Below are 19,627 nucleotides of genomic sequence, written 5' to 3' on the forward strand. Positions count from 1 at the left end.
TTTGGTTTCAAGTTCCAGGGGTGGGAACATGTGTCAGGGACTGAAGGTCCGGAAACCAGGTCTGGGCTGGCCATTTCGGCGCAATGAGGATCGGCTGCGGGTGTTCCAATCTGTCTTTCCGTATCACCTTGGACAGAATTGGAAAGGGAGGAAACGCGGAGGCAATCAGACTGCTCCAATCTAGAGAGAGAGCATCCACTGCCCACGCTTCTGGGTCGGCAACCGAAGACACGGAAGTGGGAAGTCTCTTGTTGAACAAGGTCCACCATCGGCCGAAACCACTGTTCCCACACCCCCTGAAGGTTGTCCTTGTCCAGGGTGCACTCTGTGCGCATGACACTCTTGGGCCTGCTAAGAGCATCTGCCAAGAAGTTGGTTTTTCCTGCTCAGTGTCTCGCTGAAAGTGCAATGCCCTTGCTGTGGCACCAAACGGAGGAGAGCCTCAGTCCGCATTGAGAGGTCTGCCGAGTGCGCTCCCCCCATTTGTTCACATAACATGCGACCGTCGTCTTGTCCGTGAACAAGCGGATGGTCTTGCCAGTGGCCTCCCCCATGAAGTGCAGGAGAGTCCTGCGAACTGCCTCCAGTTCCAGAACATTGATGTGGCATAGGCGCTCCTCCGGGGACCAAGTCCCTGCTGCATAGAGTGAGTCCATGTGGGCTCCCCAGCCCAGGGAGGAGGCGTCTGTGAAGAGTGCCACCTGAAGAGTAGGTGGGGCTAAGGGCACCCCCTGTGTCCAAAGGGGGTGATTAACCACTCTGATGTCACCTCGAGGAACCACTCGCCCAGACATATCTGGGTATCCCATGGCTGAGTGCTCTGGGACTGGCGTAACCTCAGTACCCTCTGGAGAGGGCGCTTGAGAACCCTGTCCAGGGGAATGAGAGGTGCCGTGGACTCCATCATGACCAAGAGGGAAGAAAGTGTCTGCGCTGTATCTTGGGAGGAGTGGCGCCAGTGGCTGAGGAGGCCTGCCAGACGGTACCAGTGATCTGGCGCCAGAGAGACTATCATAGACCGCATGTCGAATCTCATCCCTAAGAAGTCGAAGGACTGACATGGGGACAGATCGCATATCTGCTGGTCCATGAGGAAGCCCAGTTGGGAGCAAAGGTCTAGAAGTCTGGCCGTATGACTCAGGCACCGGGCCTGCGACTGGGCCAGGATAAGCAAGTCGTCCAGGTACACACAGAGACAAATGGATTCCGAGCGGACGATGGACACCAATTCCCGCACCACCTTGGTAGACAGGAAAGGGGCAAGGGACAGACCAAATGGGAGGGCCGGGAACTGGATCCCCTTGTCCCTCCACACGAACCTCAGGTACCGACGGGATGCCGAATGGATGAGTATATGAAAATAAGCATCTTCCAGATCGATAGAGGTAGGCCAATCACCTTGTTGGATGGTCTCCCGAATCTGTGCCTGTGTGTCCATCTTGAGTTTGATTTTGGGGAGGAATTTGTTGAGGGGGGACAAGTCCAAAACTGGTCTCCACCCTCCCGAGACCTTTGGAATCACCAACAACCAGCCGTAAAAACCGGGGCCCGGGTCCGAGAGTTGAGATATAGCCCCATGAGGAGTGGGTGCGATATCTCTTTTTCTAGGACGTTCTCCTGCTCCGTTGAGCTGGGCACCTAAGGAGGAAGAGTGGATCTTTAGAGGGGGGAGATCCTCCACCCAAGACAGCATGTACCCCGACTCTAGCACCGACATAATCCCGTCGTTGAGTCCCAGAGCACACCACTGATGTGCATGCCGGGACAAGTTTCCTACTTGGAGGGGCTGAACGACTGGCGGTGCTGAATCGGGGCCCAGTCATTGGGGGTGCTGCCTTCTGGCCTTGGGCATGGCCGGTCGGCTTGGACAGACCTAAGGTGGTTTATTCCTCTGCCACTGATTCGGCACACGCTGCCTTGACAGGCGGCGTGGTATATGGAGGGGCCCTGGTGGCCAGTCTCTTCAATGGCATCGAACCCTGGAGCCCATGAGAGGTGTGGGCCAAATATGAGGCCACCTCCCTGTTTGTCTCTGCCCTGTGGCTGACAAAATGGAGCGGGAACTGGCCGAAGAGGGAGTGCTGCTGTGCTGGGATGGACCGCAGGGCAGCCCTCTCCTCCACAGGAATGTTAGAGAGGCTGAAAATGGCATCACGCCGCGCTAGCACAGTATTGAAGTGAAGGCTGGTAGCTGTGTCTGCAGCTGCCGTGAGACCAGATGCTACCCTATTGCCAAAAGCGTGTAACCTCTGGTCGGTGAAGAGGCCCGGCGGGACAGAGGAAGGAGACCCCTTGTCCTGATTAACTGGACACTGTTCGCACAGGTCATTGGCCCTGTGAAGGAACGTGTCGAAGGTGTACGCCGTGGAAACCTCGAGGGGGCAGCGGCGGGCCAATTTGTCCCACTCTGCTAACGTTTTAAAGGATAGGTTAGCTGAAGTGGGGAAGGTGGTGCGCTGTGAGACCAACATCCTGTCCTGTGCGGAGGGCTCTGCTCCGCTGTAGGCAGGGTGGTCCTGCGTGTACCAGGACCACAACCCTCCCTTGTAGGAATCTTTAAGAAACTTTCCCGGGGAAAAGGCGCCCGGGGCAGAGAGGGACTCCCTGCCTAGAGGAGGGATGGAAGCAGCACCCCTGACAGTGCGGGCTGACTTAATAAGCCATACCTGCACCATTTCTGGCACTCTGAGTTGCCTTGTGGTTCTGGAGTTAGAGTCACATGGCGTAAGGAGGGTCAAAGGTAACAAAGTAGCCCGAGGGACTGCTTCGGCATACGTGGCCCTATTGGGGAGGGTCAGTTCGAGCTCGGCAAAGTCCGGGTTTGGTTCAGGCTGGTCCCTAGGGAGGCACGGGCTCAATCTGTCCCCCCTGGGATGTGGGCGAAGAGTGCTCATCTGCTTGTTCGTCCTCATCCGAAGACAGGGGCTCCCACTCTTGTTCGCAGTCCATCCCCTGCTGGGTGCCATCCCAAGTGGATGTACCCACTGGGGCGTCCTGTGAGCTGTGGTCAGCCCATCGGGATGAGCTGGGACGATCCCGAGCCGGGACCATGGCCGCCACTGTTATGTCCTTGACACCTGAAGCGGGTGGGGAGCGTGTGGACCGTAGGTCCAACCATGCTTGGGATGGTGGGTGCCACACCTTTTCAGAGAGGGCGTCCCTGGATGCAAGAGTGACCCACGAGTGCTGTGTGGGGACAAACGCCCACTCATCTCACTGTAGGACCGAGGGCTGGTGCATGGGGCTCTGCCAGCGGTCTTCAGTCCATAAAGCACTCAGTGGTCCAGACAAGACACAGTTCTGTTTTCTGTGTCGTTTTGTTTTGTATAGCTTTTCACAAACAAAAGAATCTTGTTTACTGGCATCTGAACAAAAGACCACTGACTTTTTGACATTTGAAAGTTGGTGTGCAAAAAGGAACAAATACTTTTTTTTTACTGGCATCAGACAAAACCAGCTTGTATTCGCAATTTGTGTTGGTGTGTGTGTGTGTGTGTGTGTGTGTGTGTGTGTGTGTGTGTGTGGCTGTCTCTCTGTGTGTGTGTGTGTGTGTGTGTGTGTGTGTGTGTGTGTGTGGCTCTCTCTGTGTGTGTATGTGTTCATTTTGTGCATTTGATTTTCTTATTCTTTTCACTATCCGCTGTATCTGACATCACATTAGCTCACAGATGACAGGGTAGGCAACACTATTTACAGTATGATTTTGGTTTTGAGAGACATATCCACCAGTATGCTGCAACTATTATCGAACTCTAACATGTGGTGGCACAGGCAGTGGTGGCATGTTCAATGTTATGGGCAGTCGACCTAAAGGACAAATTTCTGTGAGTTCATAGAAAACACCATTACATCTTATCAAGTGATGAACACAAGCTTACTCATGATAACTTTGTATCTCATATACTGACAGAGAGCAACTTACATTTTCCTCGGGGTTTTCAATGACAGCGGTGGCCAGTTGAGCGATTCGCTGCTTTCTGTTATTCATCTTCTCTTGCCTGGTTGCCAACATCTCCTCAACTGACAGCTGGGGCAGTGGCTTGTCTTCCTTTTCCACTTCCGCTGCTTCATGATTAAAAAAAAAGAAAAAAAAAGTACAATCAAAGTAAACATGACATCATTGGCACGTCAAATTAAAACCGCAGAAACACCAAAAGAATAGAAAAAAACAGTCCAAACAGAACAGAGCATAAAAACGGGTCCCAAAACAATAACTGCAGCACCACAACCACAAACATCACCAATAAAATAACTGAAAAGGTGGTGTGTTTGTGTTTGTTTCTGTGTGTGGGTGGAGGAGGGGGAGAGCCCAGTGGGGGTGGGGGCGGGGGAGGTTAAGGGTGAAGTAGTGGGATGACAAATAACATAGTTAAAATATTATACTTAACATACTATCATGTATAATAACTACTGTTTTGTCGATGTGAGGAAGACACTGTATAAAACAAAAGAAAAAAAAAGTGATAGTTCTAAGTCCAGTTCATTTCTAAGTTAAATCGTATATCTCCAGTTCATTTCCCGGTCAAAGTCTGAACTCTGTTAAAATTATCAATTGTATTTTTACCTGTACCTTCATTTTGTTGTGGCTGCGATGTTTCCTCCTGCACCTCCTCCTCCTCCTCACTCTCCAGTTCCATCATTTTGGGAATGACCTTGCCCTTGTCCTTGATCGGCAGCAGCATCTTCAGTCTCTGGTCACTGTCCCCTGATATCTGTCCCCGAGCTTTCTTTTCATACTTGGAAGAATCATCTTCATGCTCGTCCTCACTTTTCCGTTTGCGGTTCTTCCTGTTTCATTAAAAAAAAAAAAGAAGAAAAAGTGCTGGTTTAGGATAAATATATTTGTTTATTGAGCCCACTGTTCAGATAATATTACGAGATCTGAGAATTACAATAATAAATTATTGATGAAGAAATTTTCTTCATATTGTCAACAGAGAACAGCTTCATTTCTTTCTTGAGTGATGTTGGCCTACCACTGTCATTTTTAGTATAAGTAACTTGGTACATGTTCATATTACTCAACTTATTATCACTTATGAATCAAAAAACAACAACAGGTCTTCAGTTCTATACAAAGGTAGTAACTAACATTAAAAATGCCTCATAACCCCCCCACCACCTTTCCCCCAACATTACCCCCGACACACACCACCTTTTCAGTAGCACAATTCTCTCTCTCTTTCTCTCTCTCTCTCCCTTACTCCTTCGCTCAAGCCCAGTAAAGAATGTAAGCATAAAACAGCAACAGTCACCTTGACACATTGGCTGCCAGTCGTTTTGTGAATGCAGAATCCTGCCCTGCATAGAATTCCAGATCTTCTTCCTGGATGGCATCTTCCTCCTCAGCGCTGTCATTGTCAGCAAACTGCTCTCCATTCACTTTGCTGGCAGCTGGCTCCTTTGCATCATGTTTGTTGTGTTTGTTCTCCTTTTTCTTTTGCTTCAGTCGTTGCTTTCTCAGTTTTCCTTGTTTGGCAAATTTGTTTAACTTCTTGTTGGCAACTTTTGAAGAAGTTGAACGAGGTTTGGATTTGCTTCCCTTTTTTGCATTCTTCTGAAAATGGGCAGATAGAATTGAATGAAATGGGAGGTGTAGAAAGAAAACAGTAAACAGTACAATACTACAAATACTGTTTAGAGCATAAGGTTAATTATTATTATTTTTTTCCATTCTCTGCAGCAAAATACAACAAATTCTTATTTACTTTTCTTACTGGCAAATGCACTCCTGCACACATTTCACTGAAAATAGAAAAGCTGACCACCATGCACTCCCCTGAAAACAGAGTATGGCTGCCTGAATGCCAAAATGGTGAGGTAAAAAGAACAGGACACAAAAGTCTACAACACCTTTTGTTGAACTTCAAGAGTGTACAACTACAAGGGAGTTCCAGCCCATGAATTTATAAGTTGGTGTCACGTGTAATATAATGATAATATAAATAACAATGATAATTATAATAATGATAAGAAGTTTCAGTTTCAGATGGAGGCGTCACTGCATCCGAACAAATCCATTTTGCTACACAACATCTGCAAGGCAGATGCCTGACCATCAGCATAACCCAACACACTTAGTCAGGCCTTCAGTGCATGCATACATTGTGTACCTATCAGAGTAGACCACTAGACACTCAGTTTTATTTTCCAGTCAAACATGGGAGTAAGGGCGAGAGTGGGATTTGAACCCAGACCTTCATGGACTCTGAATTAGCAGATGAGCGTCTTAATCATTCTGCCACCTTCCTCCCTAAGAAGAGGAAGAAGAGAGGGAGACAGAGAGGGAGAAAATGGGAGGAAACACAAGATAAAGTCTTTTTTAACAAGCGTTACTACTTCGAATATCCATTAACTGATTAAGGGTTATCACAATCTGTATGTTCATGGTCACTTCATGATCATGCCTTCAACCATGTATGAATTAATAAGGGAAATTAAGGAAGGAGGGAGGGTGAGAGAGGCAGAGACAGAGAGAATGACAATTACAAATGTTCTACTGGGGGTAGAATGGATAAGCTGAAACTGTGAAAGCTTCTTTACACCATGCCCTCATACAGGCATCAACACACACACCCACAATATACAGAATGAAATAAAATAGACAAATAAATGACAAAGCAAATAAAATTAATAATAATAAATAGGTTGTGTAAATTAACGGACAGATCATGAAATCACCACATGAAACTCTTCAAACACAAACGTGTGTGTGCATACAGGCGTCATACAAAGACTCAAACACACAAGCAGACAGACAGTGGGGGTAGAGGGAGAGAGCAGTTCTGGTATACTACATTGATAAAACGCAGGCACTATAACAGTATAAGTTTTATAACTTGTACTATGAGCCTGGATTAAATGATAGCGAAATCCACACGTGCAAGAACTCACCGGCGCCATCTTGCAAGGGTAACCACTCTGGTTTTCCGGAAAACGAGAGACGACAAGGAGAGTTTATTGTTATTATTGTTTTATTTTATTCCAAAAAGATAACATTTTTATGTGCTCACCTTGCATTTCATTTGTTGGGTTTTCTTCTTCATTTTGTTTATTGAAAAGTCATACTTAAACATCTGTCAATTTATCTATTAGAAAAGGACAACTTAGAGAAATAGCAGCTCAAAAGCTTCTTTCTTAAAATTATGGTGATCAGATAAACCCTGTGTCCAGAGGGACGCAACTCTCAGTTTACAAGACAGCTCTCTTGGCGCGTCCCAGTCAAGTAATTCCAACGCCCGCGAACCTCTCCCTCGTAAATGGTGACAGAAAAATGGATCTGTCAAGTTATGAGGCAGACAGGTCGAAAAACTGTGTCATAGAATCCCAAGTAGCTGAACGATTTAAGAGTGAACCATGCTGGCTCGGCATCGATGAAGCAGGGAGAGGACCCGTGTTAGGTGAAAGCACTGAGATGGTGTGTGTGTGTGTGTGTGTGTGTGTGTGTGTTTGAGAGCGTGACCATATTCTTTAACATGTTGCTGATCGATATAATTCATAAGCAGATCTATCCCGAAAGAAAGGAATATCATTGACATGGATACTTGCAAAATGCCATGGACATGACCTAGATCAGTAGATGTGTTTGGGATGTCTCAATATAATCATTACAATGGGCAAGGCGAATCAGCTTGTTGAGTCAAGTTCTGTTCACTGAATAAGAAACTATACACGGGAAGAAGTTCAAATACACTTTAAGGATAATGGTCTCTTTTTCAATACATGTAGTTGGGTTACGAACATGAACACTTCCTGAAAACAAAGTATGGCTGCTTAAATGACTAAATAGAAATGGTCATGCATGTAAAAGTGCTCTTGTGTGTTTCTTGACTTGATCAAATTTTGATTTTACTCAAATGTGCCTCACTGATGCATAGCATCAATGAAGTAACCATGTAAGTTGCCTATGATTGTATGAACGCCAAAGAAATCTTTTGATTCACACTCCAGACGTGCAGAATAGAAGACACTGCATCTGTTCTGAACACTGATTTGATTTTTCTTGACATCAGATGATCAGGCAACTCCTTTTGGCAGCATGCTTCATAGTGCAGTTGATGATTTGTTGTGGCGAAATGTTCAACAATTATCGAAGCCATCCACAATCGAGAAGACTGGCAGAAAAATAAAAAGCTGAACTGGCACTGTATTCCACCACAGTACAATACACATGTGATGATGCCTTGATTTAGCATACCTTCTCATTTCCTTTCCTGAGAAGGTGCAAGATTTTGGAGGGTTTTTTTTCCCAATGTTCATTTGCTCAATATAAAACTGCAGATTAACAGTGACAGTTGATTGATACTGATATTGATACTGATATTGATTTGCTGGAGAATAAGAGGAAACTACAAAAACCCTATTTACATAACCAGTTTTGCGGAAAATTAATGAGTGAAGTCGCTGACTGGCTGCCACATCATTGCGTCATTTCAAAATTTGTGTTGGTGACCGATGACCGACAAGAAACCTGAAGCCTGTATAGTGTATGTATAAATTGATATCTCAAAATATCAATCATTGAATTGTGTGAATTGCAGGGCCCATGGTGTATGGAATCTGTTTCAGTCCAGTGGCAGAGAAAGAGAAGTTCGGAGAGATGGGTTTTGCAGGTTGGCTTTTTATTTGATTTTTTATATTTGATATAAACCTTGACTTTGATTTTTTTTTTAATTCGTTGATCATGAAGCGATTATTTCATCCCTACACTTAAAATTCCAAAGATAGTATCAGTTCACAAAATAGATAGTAACTTTCTATGGTCTTGAATGTGATATCAGTAGCATGGTAAGATAATGCTTTTTTTTAAAGTTATATTTTTGAAGCATGGTTATGAACTATGATTTTGTTTATTAATGATAATGCTAACTCTAGAAAGAATAGCTGTATTATTACCTGTTTTCAAAAGTGAATCTTATCTCTAGAGACATACATACGTGTGCACGCGCACACACACACACTATAAAATATATACTATATGAAATATATACCTGTGTGTAGTGTATGGTATGGAAGTCACATTATAATATAAACCCATGTGTAGTGTATGGTATGGAAGTCACATTATAATATATACCTCTGTGTAGTGTATCACTGTATGGTATGAAAGTCACATTATAATATATACCTGTGTGTAGTGTGTCACTGTGTGGTATGGAAGTCACATTATAATATATACCTCTGTGTAGTGTATCACTGTATGGTATGGAAGCCACATTATAATATATAAGTAATACCCATGTGTAGTGTATCACTGAATGGTATGAAAGTCACATTATAATATATACCTCTGTGTAGTGTATCACTGTATGGTATGGAAGTCACATTATAATATATACCCCTGTGTAGTGTATGGTATTGAAGTCACATTATAATATATACCCCTGTGTAGTGTATCACTGTATGGTATTGAAGTCACATTATAATATATACCCCTGTGTAGTGTATCACTGTATGGTATTGAAGTCACATTGAATGCATGGTTTCTTGGTGTGTTGTTCTTTTTTTTTTCTTTCCAGATTCCAAAACGCTGACAGAGGAACAGCGAGAGGAAATCTTCAGCAAAATCTGTGACAATAATGACCTGGTTGGTTGGATGGTTCATGTTCTCTCTCCTGCATCGATTTCACAGAGTATGCTACGAAGGTGAATAAAATCTTTATTCATTATTGTTGTAAAACTGTTATATATATTTTTTTTAATTTCATATTTGTGACAATTTGTGTCACAGCATCACAAAAAGAAATCATTTTGTCAATGAACCTACACCACATTGTTACATAGTGATTCTGAAATGATGTACAAACATATTTTTTCTTCTGATATTGGACACACGTTTAGTGAACACATTTTTTGTTCATCCTGTTCCTAGAGCAGTCAGAATATTGACTGAACATTCTTATCTTTGATGGCACTGCCAAAGTGTTAACTTGATGCAGTTCAACAAGAACAGGATTTCACGTGTGTGAAAATGTACCTGTTGCTTGTCTTTTCACTATATGCTATGAACATGAAGAGATTCAACAAAGAGGGAGTTTATGTTGCTATTTTTCTTACCTTCTCAAAGCTTGATCAGCATGTTGGGTTTGTGTAAAAGTCAGGTGTCTGCTGCCCTCTTTTCTTTTCTTTTTGATGTTTTTTTTCTTTTTAAACGGCAGATGTGGTGCAGTGTGTGTTTGTGTGTGTGTGTATCGATATATCTGCACGCTTTGACACCATAAAAATGAAACTGAAAAATCTGATATTGTATTGTGAAATTGTATTATGCATGATACAGCATGTGTGTTATATAACCGTATGTGTTGCCTGTATGACTACCAGTTATTTTATTCTGATAAGTGATGGTTTGAACTGTGTGTTATACTATTTTCTTGTTATTATGACAGTGTTGTGCGCTTTGTTTCTCAGAGCCAAGTACAATCTCAATGCCCTTTCCCACGACACAGCCATTGGGCTTGTGAAAACAGCTTTGGACAGAGGAGTCAACGTTACTGAAGTAGGTTTCTTCATCTTTTTAAAATGAACGGCTGCGTGGTTTACAAAGCTGAAGAATATTCTTGATGATTATTTCTTCTTAAAACTTCACAAGCAGTAATCTAAAGACTGTGTTGATAGTTTCATTTTCTTTGTGTCTCAGGTTATTGAGAAGATATAAGTCGTCTGTCTCAAGTTATTGAGATCTAAGTCGTCAGTGTGTGATGGAACAGAATTATATGCAACTGGTTAAACACATGAATAAACTCATGGCTATAAAGGTGAAATACTGGAATAAATCATGAGTATTAAATCAATCCAGGCTGACACACTATGTGTGTGAAAAGAGCATGAAAGAATAATTATATATGTATGAACATTAGAATAGACACACACACACACACACACACACACACACAGATATATATATATATATATATATATATATATAGCGTTGATGTTTATTCACAACAGCGTTGGTGTTTATTCAAAACAGTGTTGATGTTTATTCACAATGGTGTTGGTGTTTATTCACAACAGCGTTGATGTTTATTCACAGCAGTGTTGATGTTTATTCACAACGGTGTTGGTGTTTATTCACAACAGTGTTGGTGTTTATTCACAACAGTGTTGATGTTTATTCACAACAGTGTTGATATTCCTTCACAACAGTGTTGGTGTTTATTCACAACAGTGTTGATGTTTATTCACAAGAGTGTTGATGTTTATTCACAACAGTGTACTTTTCACAACAGTGTTGATGTTTATTCACAACAGTGTATTTTTCACAACAGTGTTGATATTCATTCACAACAGTATTTTTCACAACAGTGTTGGTTTTCATTCACAACAGTATTTTTCACAACAGTGTTGGTGTTCATTCACAACAATGTTGATATTCATTCACAACAGTGTATTATTCACAACAGTGTTGGTATTCATTCACAACAGTGTTGGTGTTCATTCACAACAGTGTTGATATTCATTCACAACAGTATTTTTCACAACTGTGTTGATGTTTATTCACAACAGTGTACTTTTCACAACATTGTTGATGTTTGTTCACAATGACGCTGACATTTGTACACAGCAGTTTTGACATTTATTCACAATTGTGTTGACATTTATTCACAAACAATGTTTGTATTTATTCACAATAATGTATGTTATAACCTATGTTGACATTTCTGTTTGCCACTGAAGGTTTATGTGGACACGGTGGGTGACCCTGGGAAGTACCAGGAGAAGCTGAAGAACATCTTCCCTTCCATTGACATCACGGTGGCCAAGAAAGCAGATGCCCTGTTCCCCATCGTCAGCGCTGCCAGCATCTGTGCCAAGGTCCGTCCTTAGAGTCTGGATCTCTCTAAAAAAAAAATATCACTCCATCCCTCCCTCTCTTTTTCCACATCAGTTGGACATTTATAACAGTTGTAATATCCATTTGTTTAAGTGTGTTAAGAGTTTGTTGAAGTAAAAAGGGCAGTTTATATATATTATTAACTTTCTACATTCGATAGGACCTGGATATTGTTTAGCCGACTGTGGTTGAAGCTGTTTGGCCTCTGTTAGGTCCATTTGATAGTTACCAACAGCAGCACAAGTGTTGTTAGATATCAGTCATGTGGGACCTGTGCTCTGACAGTCTCACTGTGATCCACCCTCGCCCCTGTCCAGTCAGCTGGGTTATAAGCAACATGATTTGATTGTACACACACGCACACACACACACACACACACACGCATGCACACGCACACACGCAAACACGACACGCACGCACACTGACCCACTCACTCACACTTTCCCACTCCCTCACTCTTACTACCTTCTGAATCGGCTCACCCTTTGACGGGCGCCATAGCTGAATGGTTAAAGCATTGGACTTTCGATCTGAGAGTCCCGGGTTCGAATCACGGTGATGGCGCCTGGTGGGTAAAGGGTGGAGATTTTTACGATCTCCCAGGTCAACATATGTTCAGACCTGCCAGTGCCTGAACCCCCTTTGTGTGTATACACAAGCATAAGATCAAATACGCACGTTAAAGATCCTGTAATCCATGTCAGCGTTAGGTGGGTTATGGAAACAAGAACATACCCAGCATGCACACCCCCGAAAGCGGAGTATGGCTGCCTACATGGCGGGGTAAAAACGGTCATACACGTAAAAAGCCCACTCGTGTATATATGAGTGAATGTGGGAGTTGAAGCCCACGAACGCAGAAGAAGAAGAAGGCTCACCCTTTTCTACAAGTGGACCATCTTTCTTCACTGTCTGAGCAAATAGTACCTCAGTCGTATGCAGATTTACACAGTCCGCATCCCCGCTTTCTTCTCTGCCAGTTGTCAGTATTATGCTGACCATTTTACCTGACATGTAAACATGATTGTTGAGTTACGCTGCTGGTCAGGCATCTGCGTAGCAGACGTGGTGCAGCGTCTGTGGATTTGTCAGAAGGCAGTGACGCCTCCTTGAGTTATTGAACTGAACTGCACTGAACTGTGAACATGATCCTGAGGTTGTGTTGTTTTCAGGTGGCGAGAGACAGAGTGGTGAAGAACTGGAAGTTTGCTGAGGGCATTGACGTGGAAGACAACAGTTACGGGTCAGGATATCCTGGAGGTAGATTGTGTGCATTCTGGCTGTGCTTGTTTGTGGTGGACTGTTATATACATGTACACTGCTTGTGATGGACTGTTATATACATGCACAGTGCTTGTGGTGGACTGTTACATACATGTACAATGCTTGTGGTGGACTGTTATATACATGTACAATGCTTGTGGTGGACTGTTATATACATGTACACTGCTTGTGGTGGACTGTTATATACATGTACAATGCTTGTGGTGGACTGTTATATACATGCACAGTGCTTGTGGTGGACTGTTACATACATGTACACTGCTTGTGATGGACTGTTATATACATGTACACTGCTTGTGATGGACTGTTATATACATGCACACTGCTTGTGTTGCTGTTCTGTCTTCTATACCACCTGATCAAATGAACCGTGTCTGTCCCAGATCCTGCAACCAAGAAGTTTCTGTCGGAGAATATTGACCCAGTCTTTGGATTCCCAGACCTTGTACGCTTCAGCTGGTCGACAGCAGCACAGATCTTGGAACGCCAGGCTGCAGAGGTGGAATGGTGTGTACAACATTGTCGTTCCCGTCAGCTGCCTATATGACGAGATAACTCGTCAGCGCAAGCATGTACGTTTCGCTGCCACAATGACGAGGTAACTCGTCATCAAAATATTCTGACATTTCCCTGGTTTGCATTGAGTTTGTTACAAAAATATTGGTAGCTTTAGCTGGGGGAATCTTTCTTGATTCTATTCATAGCTAGAAACCTCATCTACATCATTAGGCAGTCCTTTATTTGAACATTTTGGTTGGTTACTGCTGCAGTGTTTGCCTGGCTCCTCTCCTCGCTCGCTCAACAAAATGTCGGACTGACGCCGTGCTCAAGACATGCGATCATGTTGCCCAGAATCAGTCAAGGTTGCTTTCTTTAGCTGATGCTCAGAAAGAATTGAAGCATAAATTCGAAGGAGAAGACAGTGATGAATTTTTATAGGTCGATTTGATAGAAAATAAAGGAGCAATGAAGAGACTGTCCAAGATAACGACTGTCAGTGAGTGATGCTGACTGTACAGCTGTAGCAAACGACAGAAAGTGACTGAATTATCAGCAGGATACAGTGAAGGTGATTTTCTTGGCACTCAGGCCAACGCGGTCTGGTGAGAACTGGATAAAGTGACTCTGTAAGAGGGGTGAAGAGGAGAGGGGTGGAGACCGAGGGGGCGTGGCCCCACATCCATATTATCACTTGGAGAAGTCACAATGCATTGTGTATCTGTCTCTTTTAAAAAAAAAATAATTTATTGTGGTTGTTCTGGTATGATTTGTGTGTGCAGGTATTGTCCATTTGTGCAGAAAATATGATATTTTAGTGCAAATTTCCTGACTAATGTTTGTAATGAACAAGTTGAAAATGTGACAAAAAATAAAACACTGATTTCTAAACAACAGCATGTCACTGAAAATATATAAAATGGGAAAACATCATGTGTTTTGTATTCTTTATTCATTTACCTTTCAGAAAATGTATACTTTTATGCGTCTTTCTCCAGTAACAAAGAGCACAGAATTTTTTGAAAATATATACCCGTTTTCTGTGGAAAAAACCCTGGCAACTAGATTTCACATAAATTTTAGTTTCCTGGCAGCGAAAGGGTTAAGAAGTTCTCAGATGTTTGTATGTATGTGTGCATTGTGTTCACATGTGTGTACAGTTTAGTAGGTACATTTTGTTGTGTATTTGTAGCATTGATGTAATATGTTGTGTGTATCTTGCGTTTTGTAAAGCATTCAGAGCAGTTTCCTGGACATAGTGCTGTACAAGTATCTATTATTATTATGTCCTTTTATTTCCACAAAGGTCAGCTGAACAGAACATTTGAAACCTATTTCTCAACATGTTATAATAAGTCCAGGGAAAGAATTCAAAAGTGCGATCATGACATGCTATCAAGAGTTTGCTTCTTTCAGGAAAAAAAAAAAAAAAAATCAACTAGGTTTGATCAGTTCAACATAGATGTGTATGATGAACAACCTTAGATATGTTGCTTATATTGAATGTGATATAAGAAAAGTGATGTAGATGAAACTGGAGGGATGTCACATTTGGAGGAAAACTGCTGATGGCTATGCAAACAAGATTTTATACAGTGTGATTTTCTCCCCCTCCTTGTCAATGCTTCATATGGGATATGTTTAAATGTTTCAGGGAAGACGATGAAGAAGATGATGGTTCCAAGGACACCGGCAGTGCATCCTTGTTGCAGTTTTTCAAGAAAAGTGGTGATGATGCCAAGAAAGAGCGACATCGGTTCTTTACTGACAGAGCTCTTGAGCCACTGACGACATTGTGAGGTGGTCACAAACACTGCTGTTCGACATTCACCAGTGTCATGAACCACTGCCGACATTGTGAGGTGGTCACAAACACTGATGTTCGACATTCACCAGTGTCATGAACCACTGACGACATTGTGAAGTGGTCACAAACACTGATGTTCGACGTTCACCAGTGTCATGAACCACTGACGACATTGTGAAGTGGTCACAAACACTGATGTTCGACGTTCACCACTGTCATGAACCACTGATGACATTGTGAAGTGGTCACAAACACTGATGTTCTACATTCACCAGTGTCAATGTCTGTTTCAGATTTTCCCATCAGTGCGTGAACAGTGTACATATGATAGCATGAATGAAGACCAAGCAATAAATGGATAATGTATTCAAATTGGTGTTTGTGTAATTAGTTTTCTCCTGGATTATCAGGTCTTGTATCAAATCAGAAGGGAAAACAGTGTTGAAGTGTGTCTATTCTTGCTTTCTGCTCTGGCTTCAGTTTAACAGTAAGAAACAATTCTTGCTTTCTGCTCTGGCTTCAGTTTAACAGTAAGAAACAATTATGTCAGGCTATGAAGTCAGCATTGTCTTATTCACTACTGGCAAGCAGCCACTGCCTTACGTTGAACGTGTTCATCTGAAACAGTGTGGATTGTCAAATTTGCTGATGTCTAAATGCATGTCACCCCAAAGAAAAAATAAGTTGTTCAGTCCTTCAACTCCCAGACATTCCTGTCAGCAGCACTGCATCCAATGACTGCCATCCAGGCTGCCGACACTCTGCTAATTACTGTAATTTTAATCCTACAAGGCGCTGCAGCTCATAAGGCACATCCCCAGAATTTAAAGACAAAGGTTATTATGAACAGATATAAAGCGTACTCATCCAATAAACCGCATCTGCTATAAACTGAAAGTCATCCATTATGGCTCTACTAACAGCTGATGTTGATTTCAGAACAGTGACATATTTTTTGGAAAACTGGATCGGAATCGAAGTTGGATTTCATTTGTTTATTGACTTACTGTTTTTCTATTCATCTGCTCTGTTACCTGCTTTTTTTCTCTCTCTTTTTTAAAACTTTTTTCTTTTGCTTTTATCTATTTTTTTCTTTTCTTAAATCTTTTTTCATTGCTTTATACTTTTTTTTTTTTCAAAATAAAATTTTACAGCCTGCAGTCAACAGTCCTCTGTTGTAAAGCCCTAGTCCAATAATGTGATCAGTCAGAATCCAGTCTGCTAGGCCCTGCTTTCAGTTCTATCAGCCATTTTTCTTTGCATTGTGCTTTCGAAAATCAGTTCTTTTAATTTCTCTACTTTAACACCATAAATCTAATATGACTAAATCCCCAGATTAGACACTGCTCTTTTCTCATGGTTGACAGGTGAACCATGATTGTGTTCAGTTGAAATTTGGTGAAGTATGCGATTTGGTTTCAGTTCAACTCGATGATGAACAGCAGTGGTAAAGCTGAAGTGTTGCTGTTCAGTGTGATTATTATGAGCGTTTCTTGTGATCTTCAATGCTGTCATGTATTGAGTTTGTTGTGACAGGTAGCCCCACGTGTAGGTCAGAATTCAGTTTTCATACACAGATAGGGCGCATACAGTCAATAAGATACAGGGGTCAGATTGAGTAAAAAAAAAAAGAGAAAAAAGTAGCACCTTATTGGTTTAAATTACAGTACCATCCAGGCAGCTTACAATGCCTTAATTGCCACCAAGGGCCCAGGTCTCTCCTGCTGTTTAACCTTCCCCAACTGAAGTCAGGTATACCCATTTACAGTGGAGAGTTAAATGCCTTTCTCAAGGACACAATACCCTGCCAAAACTGGGCCTTGAACCCTGATCACTAGTCAACACCGGATCACATTTCCAAGAACCGATTCTGCCATGGTGGCTTCCAATCTCTTTCAATGAAGAATCAAAACAGCTGCAACCAGAATTTAATACTTTATTTCCTTTTTATCCTTTTTTTTTTTCTCTTTTCATAAGAAACTGAGATCCGTAAAAACAAAACCATTCATGCCAGCATGGATATACATGACAACTCATCATTCAAAATTACACGGGGCAGTCTCAGGACAAATTTCATGACGTAAGCTTTAAAACATGTTAACGCATCAACTTACCACGTTCCTCATGCAAACGTTCCACAAAAGCAAGTCCAGCTACCAGTCTGCACCCTGAGATACCTCAGTTTGTCTCCCTTAGTCCAGACACGATTGCTGGACACGGCAGACACAAAACTACATCCAGGTGCTGTGTGTTTCACCCAAACAAGAAGCTAATTCAAAGGTTTGCAATGAGGCATCAAACATTTTACATGATTTCCCCCCAAAAAATATTCATATGAAGTCCACTCTTAATCAAATTCAAAAGCACTGTCAGTTTTCTCAATCTAACTTTTGAAAAAGTAAAAGATGGCCATTTAAAATTCTGCAAAAGGTAGAGAGTCATTCAGACCATTTTTGGAGAAATCCTGACCAACACTTCTTTAATAAAGCAAGAGAAAGAATGTCAGATATACGCTATTACATAATGAATTCTCTCCTCTGGCTATCTACCAATATTAATAACACAGCCGTTTTAAATTTAACAATCAAATCCAGTTGATTTCTCTTTTTACACATTTCATCCATTTCAGTGAACCAATTATTAATTAAATGTTTTGTATTGATTATTGATTTCACAGATTTTGTAAAATGCCTATTTTGTACTTACAGGACATGTAAGACATACGGATGTTACTTTTTTCACACATGAGATGCTTATCTTTTTGTTCAATGCCGTCCGCATCAACATTGATTTCCACTGAGAATGAGCAGTGAACAGATGATTTCAAGTTCCATTCGACTACTGCAAATGCAAAACAGTACAGTGTTCAAACTGACATTCAGAAAGTTTTTGGACTGTATGATTAACGTAGAGTATAACTATTGGTGAGGAGTTGCAGACACTAAACCATGCCAGCAACACTGATGAGTAATGACATCTTGCAAAACAAAGATGCCACTGTCACACATGCTAATCAAACTGTATTGATTATATCATTTCATAGAAGACAGTGTACATGACAAAAAACAAAACAAAACAAAAAACCTTACAAAATACCTTTCAACTCAAGCTCTATGGAGAAGCAACTAATGAACTTCTAAATCTTTCCCAAGCGAGTGAAGCTGCTGGGTCTTGTATACCAAAAGTAATAATACTGAAAAGTTTGCAGTCCATATTTGGAGCTGCAAACTGAACAACATGCACTATTTCAAGACAGCCAGGTTTTTCCTTCCAAGAGTATCTCTTAAACCTACAACTGGAGACAGACTGATTTCACAATATTTGACAATCCTCTTCCCAAAACGATACATATCCGTTGTCAAACAGAAACATGAGAATAAGGAATCCAGCATGCAAAATTGGCACATACTTGACCTTGGAACAGATCTTGGGTTATCATCCACAATGACTGATTCTACCAACAAGACACGCAATAGCCTGAATTTGGTCCCCACCAAAATACTGATTCACATTTGTTCACACTAACATGAAGCTATGGCTCAGACTTATTAGCACATTCTTCACACTAACAGGAAACTATGGCTCAGACTTATTAGCACATTCTTCACACTAACAGGAAGCTATGGCTCAGACTTATTAGCACATTCTTTCATATTGCCAATCACTTTTTATTAAAATTTCAAGGCATCTACTCTGATCCATATTTATCAATATTTATCCAATTGGTAACACTTTCAATTCAAATTTTCAAGGCATTTTGATCAGTATTTATATCCATTTAAAACTAATTTACCATTTCAGCATAGTATAACTGTTGGTGCAAAAAAACCTGGTTCTAAAAGATATTTACTGTTATGGAACTTTAAAAATACACAAAAACCTACCACCCACCCAAAACCAGCGGAAAAAAAACGGAAGCCCAAAGCATATTTATTAAAAAATCAAACTGAGACATATTTTTATCTTAGTGCCTAAGCACTTGCTTTTTCATGAAACAAACAAAAAAACAAAAAACAAGCACCCTTCATGTAATTTGATCAAATTTATTAATGTCATGCCATGATCATACTTTTCAAAACCATAAAATCAACAAACTGATCTGATGACTAGTAAAAAAAAAAAAAAAAAAGTAAAAAAAAAAGTTGCACATTTGACCCTTTGCACTACATAGTCACTCTGAAAGTCTAAAGACATACTAAATGCC

The 19,627-nt window shown here is 41.5% G+C and overlaps 2 protein-coding genes across 2 annotated transcripts in view; one reads left to right on the forward strand and one right to left on the reverse strand.

Moving 5' to 3' along the window:
• The window catches only part of LOC143277150 (nucleolar complex protein 3 homolog), a 32,645-nt gene extending 25,584 nt beyond the window's left edge, over window positions 1–7,061 (reverse strand). The window contains exons 1-5 of the mRNA XM_076581905.1: window positions 7,014–7,061; window positions 5,256–5,557; window positions 4,565–4,788; window positions 3,923–4,065; window positions 3,218–3,246 (exon numbers count right to left, since the gene is read on the reverse strand). Of these exons, the coding sequence (XP_076438020.1) occupies window positions 3,218–3,246; window positions 3,923–4,065; window positions 4,565–4,788; window positions 5,256–5,557; window positions 7,014–7,046 (731 nt within the window). The 5' untranslated portion in view covers window positions 7,047–7,061. The remainder of the gene's footprint in view (window positions 1–3,217; window positions 3,247–3,922; window positions 4,066–4,564; window positions 4,789–5,255; window positions 5,558–7,013) is intronic.
• A 90-nt stretch (window positions 7,062–7,151) lies between these two features.
• On the forward strand, window positions 7,152–15,809 carry LOC143299959 (ribonuclease H2 subunit A-like). The gene is made up of 8 exons (XM_076613511.1): window positions 7,152–7,400; window positions 8,541–8,612; window positions 9,519–9,645; window positions 10,408–10,495; window positions 11,677–11,814; window positions 13,007–13,094; window positions 13,502–13,625; window positions 15,271–15,809. Exons 1-8 carry the CDS (start codon window positions 7,274–7,276, stop codon window positions 15,413–15,415), a joined length of 909 nt encoding a protein of 302 aa, XP_076469626.1. The 5' UTR covers window positions 7,152–7,273; the 3' UTR covers window positions 15,416–15,809.
• Window positions 15,810–19,627: the final 3,818 nt, after the last annotated feature.

This window comes from Babylonia areolata, chromosome 2 (genome assembly GCF_041734735.1).
Source record: "Babylonia areolata isolate BAREFJ2019XMU chromosome 2, ASM4173473v1, whole genome shotgun sequence".
NCBI classification, from domain to species: domain Eukaryota; kingdom Metazoa; phylum Mollusca; class Gastropoda; order Neogastropoda; family Buccinidae; genus Babylonia; species Babylonia areolata.

Excerpts from the sequence above, each read along its gene's own strand:
- LOC143299959 (XM_076613511.1), top strand. The coding sequence starts at position 7,274 with ATGGATCTGTCAAGTTATGAGGCAGACAGGTCGAAAAACTGTGTCATA. Across the intron at positions 9,646-10,407 it reads TCACAGAGTATGCTACGAAG|AGCCAAGTACAATCTCAATG; the intron begins GTGAATAAAATC and ends TTTGTTTCTCAG. Across the intron at positions 13,626-15,270 it reads CAGGCTGCAGAGGTGGAATG|GGAAGACGATGAAGAAGATG; the intron begins GTGTGTACAACA and ends TAAATGTTTCAG.